The sequence below is a fragment of the Hordeum vulgare genome, chromosome 4H, assembly GCF_904849725.1.
Source record: "Hordeum vulgare subsp. vulgare chromosome 4H, MorexV3_pseudomolecules_assembly, whole genome shotgun sequence".
Taxonomy (NCBI): Eukaryota; Viridiplantae; Streptophyta; class Magnoliopsida; order Poales; family Poaceae; genus Hordeum; species Hordeum vulgare.
In genome coordinates this window covers 88,412,912-88,421,237 of record NC_058521.1, presented here as the reverse complement: position 1 = coordinate 88,421,237, position 8,326 = coordinate 88,412,912, and the positions used below count along the sequence as shown (strand labels likewise).

At 41.5% G+C, this 8,326-nt stretch overlaps 1 protein-coding gene across 2 annotated transcripts; it reads left to right on the top strand.

The window, feature by feature from the left end:
* Positions 1-1,086: 1,086 nt before the first annotated feature.
* LOC123447965 (E3 ubiquitin-protein ligase CHFR) lies at positions 1,087-8,009 on the top strand. Of its 2 annotated transcripts, XM_045124712.1 has the most exons (14): positions 1,087-1,281; positions 1,409-1,562; positions 1,998-2,092; positions 2,678-2,831; positions 2,909-3,044; positions 3,133-3,219; positions 4,746-4,839; positions 5,260-5,364; positions 5,702-5,802; positions 5,907-5,972; positions 6,064-6,151; positions 6,425-6,485; positions 6,577-6,640; positions 7,673-8,009. In XM_045124712.1, the coding sequence occupies exons 1-14, from the start codon at positions 1,206-1,208 to the stop codon at positions 7,799-7,801; spliced, it is 1,410 nt and encodes a 469-aa protein (XP_044980647.1). In that variant the 5' UTR covers positions 1,087-1,205; the 3' UTR covers positions 7,802-8,009. The 2 variants fall into 2 exon arrangements, with proteins under 2 accessions (XP_044980647.1, XP_044980648.1); XM_045124713.1 differs by lacking the exon at positions 3,133-3,219.
* The last annotated feature ends 317 nt before the right edge of the window (positions 8,010-8,326 follow it).

Below are 8,326 nucleotides of genomic sequence, written 5' to 3'. Positions count from 1 at the left end.
CTCCGCACTGCCAGTCGTCGACGTCGCGGACCACGGCTGTGTCGCCCGACTACCCCCGCCAAGGCACGACGCCCACACCCGTTTCTTGGGGTCGCCGGACGTGAGCGTGATCGCGCCTTCCACCCCACGCCCCACGGCCTGCATCGACCTCAATGTGGCACCTAGGTCCAGCAACGACCTCGACGTTGAAGAGGCCGAAGGGCAAGACCAACTCCAAGGTGGACGACATACGTGATGCCGCATCCATGGCCTTGCATGAGATTTTGCATGGCATGATGTTTCAAAAGGACATGAGGGACGAGAAGAAGCGGCAAAGCAAGGACGAGCAAATGAAGCAATACCTGGAGCTTCAAAGGAAAAAAAGCTTGAGATGGAGGAGGCAACCAAGAAGAGGAAGATCGACCTGGAGGAGGCGGCCCGACAAAGGCAGCTCGACATCGAGGCCGCCAATGTCGAGGTCCGGAAGAGGCAGCTCGACATTGAGGCCACCAATGCCGCAACCAAAGCGAAGGAGGTGGCCCTTGCGATCATAAACGTGGACTTGACGAAGATGAGCGAGAAGACGAGGAGCTGGTTCGAGGCCAGGCAGAAGGAGATGTTCGACGCCGACGACCTAAACTAGGTCGTCCGATCGGACGTGGCCGTTCTTTTTTGGAGGCTGGAATGGGTACCACCCGCTGGGCCGCTGGCTGTGTGCCGACGAGAAACAGATTCATTTTGAAGGCTGGTTGTGTTGCCGGCGAACAAAACTATTCATTTTGGAGGCTCGCTTTGTTGCCGGCCACTGGCTTTGTTGCTGGCGAGGACGTGTAGGCCGCTGGCTGTGTTGCCGGCGTGAACTAGGGCTGCTGTCGTGAACTAGGCCGCTGGTATTTGAAGCGTTGTTCTTTTGGAGGCGGACAAGATAAGACAAACAGATGCGGCCGCGGGCTGGGAACGCGGCAAGCGCATCCCAGGACAGAGCCGGACACGATCCCATGTTCTCACACAAACAGACAGAATTCAAGCAAAACGGACTTTCCTTTGGTGTCGCGCCGTGGAGTTGGCATTAAGAAAGTGGAGTTGGCCTTAAGAAAGAGGTCCGTACACGAGGCAGCCAAGCCCGAACTCTGAACTGAAGCGAAGTCCCCTGCACGCACACGCGCCGGCGTCCCGGCACGCACGTCGTCTCCCACATTTTCCTTCCCCGCCGGCTCCCTCCCCTCATGGACTCCGGCGAGTGCTCCAACTCCAACCCCTCCGCGTCTTCTCCGGCCGCCGCAGGTGTCTGGGCAAAGCTAGGTATCGGGCCTGTTCAACCCAAACCAATACTATATGGTTCTTTTTCCCCCTTCTCTTTCGGTTCCTTCGACCGCACGGTTCTTGATCCTTTCTGATTTCTTGGTCCGTCCCGTGCATTCCTTTCCAGTGTCCGCGGATTCCGCCTACCCGGAGGTGGCCGTCGCAGAGGACGACGCCGTGGTCTGCTCCCTGGTCGCCCCCGCCGCGGGCGGGGAGGAGCTCGCGTGGTGCGAGATTAGGCGCGGCGGCGACGCGTCGTCGGCGACGATCCGGAACCTCAGGTATGATCCTTGGTTACCTCTTTAGGGCGCTTGCGATCTCATGGGATGCGCCTTGTTGGGAATGTGCGGGTTTTGGTGTGGTTTAAAGGCCCTATTTTGGTGCCGTGTCCTGTAAGATTGGTACTGTTGTTGCATGTTTGTTCTTGTCAGGGGAGTGCGATATAATGTAAATTTTGGATGTGTTTGGACTCTATTTCGGCGATTTATGTTTCGTTTTCGTTCGAAATGGTGCGATTGGGTAGAGGGAACTGTGACTTGTGAGAAAGGTGGGTCTTTTCCCCTTTCTGGTTTTGATAACTCAAATTCGACCTAGCTGGTTTTGTCAAAATGTTGGCAACGTTTCATGCTTGCTATGTCATCCTTGTGTGATTTGTATACCGTTATATTCTTGCTAACGTTCATACTTTCCCGTTGTCCATGTACCATTTGATAAAGCTCGGATGCAATTATTGTTGATGGAAGAGTTATCCAACAAGAAGTAGTTGACATTAAGCCAGGGAGCAGAATTGTCTCAGGACCCCAGGAAGAAGGTCATATAGTCACCTATTTCAGTTTGTTCTGCACAGATTAGTTCCACAGCATGTTCTACATCCCTTTTCATTGGACAGAAAAATGTATTTTTTATGCCTTATGAAGCTGCACAAAATTGTGTGCCTTTTTCACTAAATGTGCATTCTTTGAGCACTTTTCATTCTTATTTAGCTAAGAGTATCTTCTGTGTAAGGTAGCTTCTAGGTTTACAAAGTGAAACATGTGTATGCTACAATTGTACATCTAGTTGTGTGTTCCTGAACTCTGAAGAACTCTGTATCTGCAGAAGGCAACAATATCATGTGTTATTGTAAGTACATACTGACAACATTGAGATTGTCTTAAATAATTTCTCGCTCAACAAACCAGTACTTCCTCACTATCAACAGACCTACCACTCATATTCTTAGAATCTTGTCAAACCTGCAAAGGCTGTAGCCACATTAAATTAATACGGAGTTCTTGTAGTTGTGGATCAGCAAATCTTTACCATTTAGGAGGCCTCTAATTTTCATGCTTCTCTAATTCTGAACAGATGAACTGGATTATTTTGTACAACACTCATGATTTATTTTTTCTTCCAGGTCATTTAGTGTATACCTTTGATATAACAGCTGCGAAGGACCATAACAAAAATAATGTCAAGATTGTACTAGATATTGAGAATGCAAAATGCAGCATATGCTTGAATTTGTGGCATGATGTTGTTACTGTTGCTCCCTGCTTCCACAACTTCTGGTACTTTTCTAGTTTTCTTAGCCAATCTCAGTTTCTTTTTAAAGTTTAGGTGTTGATCATTCTCTTCTTCTATTTAGTAATGGCTGCTTCTCAGAGTGGTTGAGAAGGTCTTCGAGCAAGTCTCGCGATAAAAGTCAGAGTGCTGCCTGTCCACAATGTAGGACACCGGTGCAATCAGTTGGAAGGAATCACTTCCTTCATAATATTGAAGAGGTATCATAATTTCTGCTAATGACCGTCTTGAATGTGTTCCTGAAATTGTTACTGGTGTACTAGATTTTCTTTCATTGTGTTTTTGTAGGCTATACTACAAGCTTTTTCATCACTACAGCGGTCTGATGATGAGATTGCATTGTTAGAGTCATATGCTTCAGTTAAAACGAATCTTGTGAGTTTACAACCTTACTGTAAGAATTGCCGGTGTTCACTATTTTCTACATGCATCAGTTCTGGTGCCAGTATGTCATATTTTAGTCATGGTTATCTGAATTTTTGTAAGAAAAACCTCACCCTTCATCAAATGCTGGCGTTAGTTCTTTGTAACTAAACGACTGATGAAGTTACTCAGTTTACAGTTGAGTCTCATGGACTTAACTGGGTTAGCCAATCTATCAATTATCACTAGCAGCATCTTAATATAAGCCATTCAAGGCTGTGACATGATAATGGATTGGATGTCTTTCCGAGGTTTGAAAATATCACATTTTTGTGAGGTCTGTAATACAACTTAACTGTCATTTTTCTTGGGAGAATGCTAAGGTTAGTCTCGATTTGTGAACTTGACGTGTGAATTTGATGATGAAATTTTAATATTGAACAGGAATTTAACAGTTTATCTTAACGTTTTAGCAAGGAAATTCATGGAATATGGGACCTGCAGAATGAATATTAACCTAGCATGTTATGATTTGAATTTGTTACTAAAAGAAATCACAGGTGTACCATTGGATGCAAAGTTTGTAGTTGTCTTCGTAAGTTAGCTTGTCTTTTTTTAGTTAAAATGTATCATTGGAACCATTGGGTATCTTGTGACAATCAGTGGCGAGTCTAGTAGGAGGGCTTCAACAGGCTCTAGCCTACCCTCCAAACAATGCAATTTTTGTTATTACTACACGTCCTAGCTAGCCCAGCAACCCAATTTCTCATCCTCATCCGAACAACACCAACAGCCCATACACAAGTAGCGCACAGGATATCGAGTAAGCACACATGAGAGCAAGATGACGGGTCCTCACGCTCCATGGCTCTAGACAAGCATATCAATATTTGTTTGCTGTAAAAGAAAGCATATCAATATTTGTCCAATTTGATAATTTTCAAAAACTTCAGAATTACAGTAAATACTTTATGTTTCCAATAGTAATCTGCCTGATTTTGAGCTTATTTGAAGAAAAAGGATTAAGAGTAATGGCTATATTTGGCTAAATAAATTCAAATTCGGGTTAGAATATTGTGTTTTTAACTCTAGCAAATACTACATGTTTCTAGAAGTAATCTAAGAAAGTTTCAGCTTGTTTGGAGCGAAAGGACTGGAGATAATGACTATTTAGCTAGATAGATTTAAATTTCCATTCAAAATTTGATATTTTCAAAATAAACATAAAATGTCGGTAATAATACATATATTTTCAGTTGTATTATGACAAAATATTAGCTTATTTGGACAAAAAGATTTGGAGATTATGCCTTTTTTCTCTTCAAGATAACGTCTAGTTTTCTCTCCGGTAACTTTGAGCCCACCCTTCGATTTCTTCCTGGATTTGCCACTGGTGACAATTGCTCCTTGCTAAACCTACTGAGTCTGAGTTCATAGATGGTTCCTTTATTATATTTTGTACTTCTTCTTGTATATATATGGTCTTGTTCCATTCCCAAGAATCTAAATAGTTGGTGACATGTTATTTTGTGCCATAGGTTTTGGGAAAACAGAAAATTCAATCAAGAAAGCGCCCTTTGCCACCTGCAAGTGATGAAAGCAACGATGCTGAACTTCCATGTCCTCAATGTGGTAAATATGGGAATATTGCCTTGAATATCATCTTGATCAACATATATTATAGTACATGCTCGCTTTCAGGTTTTGAGAATGTGAATATTTTTTTTCATAACTATCAAAGTTGTTCCCTTGGTACAATAACAGTGTGTGCGTGTGTGCTATTTTTCACATGAGCTCAGACTGGGTGCATTCATTTTGCATTGATATGGTTAGAGAAGTAACTTTTGCATTCTTTCATTAATGTTAAGACAAAAGCAGTTCTTACTTTTATTTTTAACTTCTTATTATCAGTTGAAGTTTTCAACGGGTTACTCTTTAACAGCATATAAAAGAGAACACATCAATGAAATAATTAATTGGGATTTTTATTCAACTTTCAGTGTCTACTTATTTTGTCCATTTGTTTGTGATTTGAACTTGTGACTGTTGCAGGTACAGAATTTGCAGGATTTAGATGCAGCCCGCGAGCAGCACACTTACAGTGTAATGGATGTGGAGGAATGATGCCAGCTAGGCCTAACACCAATCTACAAAAATGTAATTGCCGATTGTGATTGTCTGTATTCTTGTAAATTGCATGAATTATATTATTTTGTTCGTTTGATATGCTATTTAACACTACTGATGCAGTGCAACATTGTTGAACTGCAAATTTGGTCCTTTTATATTATTCTTGGCCTTGCTTATACGTATATTCGACATTTGTTAGTTTACTTAAGGCTATTTTATTGCATAAACCTGCATGAATAGTATAAGCATCATTCTTGCTTCTCAGTAAATTTCTTAAGATGGCAGTCACCATGAGCACTTTGACTACTCTTCTTCCTACTTCAGTTTTATCACTCGACGCTTACCTACCATACTTTTGTTGCAGGTTTGGGGTGTGATGGAGCATTTTGTGGAGCTTATTGGTATTCCCAAGGAGTGAATTCAAGTCATTGTAATCTAATCTGCAACCAGGAAACTTTCAGGATGGTAAGCCAAACTGTCTCTGCTATATTTTAAAGCCCTGCTGTACCTTTTCATCATCATACACATCAATTGCAATGTTTTGACATGATGTGTGCGTACTATTCCAGATCTCTCAGCACCATATCTCTAGACTTCCTGACACGCTTCATGGGGGCAATCCATATGAAAAAGATGTATGAATATTCCACCTTGATCTTATAACTTATGATATAATGCCTTAATGGTAGTTTCATGTGTGAATGAATTCTGGTTTCTCCTCTCTAGATCACAGAAAGGTGCATACAGCAATCTGGCAAAACGTTGCAAGCTGTAATCTCTGAGTGGATAGCAAAGTTTGACAATAAGGAACTTGGTAATGTTCTGTTTATTTCAGTTGAATATTATTTTGATGCATATATGATAGCTGTGAAGAAATTATAATAGAACTTCAGTTCTATCTTGACATGCTAATATACGACTTTATGCATGATCTGAAGGGAAGCCTACTTTCAGTGTTATTTGGCACTTGGTTTATGCAATATATCATACTCCTGTTTTGTGTGGCCCCATATATCTTTTTGATAGGGGAATGTTCTGACATATATCATATGAATCATTAGTGATATGATGCTCTTGCTGTGTGCAGATCGCTCAAGGCTCCAATTGAGTAATGTCGAGGCAATTACTTCCAGTACATACCTTTGCAAGTAATTGCTTCCTCAGTTGACAAGAGTAGTTTCTTGATTTCATCTTGGTGAATGGTGCCTTTGCTGATTTTGTTGTTTCAAATGAATGCAGCCATTGCTACAACAAGTTTGTTGATTTTCTGCTGTATTGGTTCCGCGTGTCAACGCCCAGAAATGTATGTATACTATCAACTCTTACGGTCAATTCGTACTTTCATTAACTCTAGCCTACCTCAACTTGTTCGGGACTCAAAGTTTTTTTTTTATAACAGACTGAAAGGCTTTGTTGTTGTTGTTTACTTTCATGAGCTTATTCATTTAGATAATGTTAGATATGCCTTCAACTACTTGTAGTGAGATGTCAATGTTGTAAGTACGCTTATGTAGTTGACATGAAGAATTGATGTTCACAAAAGACTTACCATATACTCCCAGAGTTGCTTTGCCAACTAGAATAAAAGCCTTCACCATCATCCCAAGTACTACAATACTAGGTACATGGTACTGAGTGCAGATTGGTCATTTAAATATGGTAAATTTAAGGCTTACAGCTTTGTGAAATGTAGTATATGCTGGTTTCACCAAGAGCATGAAAACCATTACATCTCAGACCACTATATCATTCGAGTACATTGTGAAAGATTTCTAACTGTCTGAGTTTCCTGTGGTTTCCTACCTGTTTGTTTGGTATGGGCATAAACTAGCACTCCCTCCGTTCCTAAATATAAGTCTTTTTAGAGATTTCACTACGGACTACATACGGAACAAAATAAGTTAGTCTACACTCTAAAGTATGTCTATATACATCCGTATATAGTTTGTAGTGGAATCTCTAAAAGACTTATATTTAGGAACGGAGGAAGTCGTCGTTTTGGTAAGCATAGAATTTCTCCCAAGCTGACAACAATGTCGAGGCACGCTTGATATATTCAAATAAGTCGTTAAAAGAGTTGCAGAAATTGATATTTAGACCTGGTCGTTGGCATAAAATGGCATCATTACCAGTTCAAGTTAAGCTTGTTTGAATCCGCTAGTAGATTGTTTGAAGTGAGACATTTCCAATACGGCTGGTTTGTTGAATCAGTTCCAAAACAACTGCAACACACACACACACACACACACACACACACACCCCGCGCGCGCGCATTCGTTATTTATTCTTCGTATATCCTATCGGCCTCTTGATTGATTTGATGTTTCGTTTTCAGCTTCTTCCAGCTGATGCTGCTGACAGGGATAGTTGCTGGTACGGTTTCATGTGCCGTACCCAGCACCATCGACCGGACCATGCCAAGAAACTGAACCATGTATGCCGTCCGACGAGAGGCAACCCTTAACTTGCCTGATGCCTCGTCAAGCCGATTCTCCAGCAACGGAGAAGATTGTTTGTACATATTAGAGCAACATACACACCTTCTGAGTTTGATCTACCTGGGAACATGTATGGTGGTAGATCATACTGAACTGTTGGTTTCCTTTCATCATCATCCAGTGTGACATACATTCCATGTTCCAAACTGTCATGTTTATTTTGTGCTCCCTTAACGGCCAAGCTCACCTCCTGGAGCCCATGTCATTTTTCATGTGCCTCGGCAACCGATGTGCAAGCTGAAGTGCCTCCTTTCCAGTTTTCAGTTTTCAGCTTAAATGAAACTGAAAATTGAGTTTGGTTCAATTTCAGTTCAGACTTGTTTTACATGTTCTCTTTGCCCATGGAATGATTTAGATCCAACCGAAATGATTGAAAATGAAAGAAAAAAAAGGTTCACATAATTAAGCTCATATACAACATACCAAACAACTTTTGTTGTAGATAGCATCTCTCGTGCACCAATATCAATGCAGTCCATCAAACACACATC

Bases quoted from the DNA above. Each gene is read 5' to 3' on its own strand.
- LOC123447965 (XM_045124712.1), top strand. From the start codon at position 1,206: ATGGACTCCGGCGAGTGCTCCAACTCCAACCCCTCCGCGTCTTCTCCG. The intron at 1,282-1,408 runs GTATCGGGCCTG...ATTCCTTTCCAG, and splicing joins AGGTGTCTGGGCAAAGCTAG to TGTCCGCGGATTCCGCCTAC. The intron at 5,803-5,906 runs GTAAGCCAAACT...GTACTATTCCAG, and splicing joins ACCAGGAAACTTTCAGGATG to ATCTCTCAGCACCATATCTC.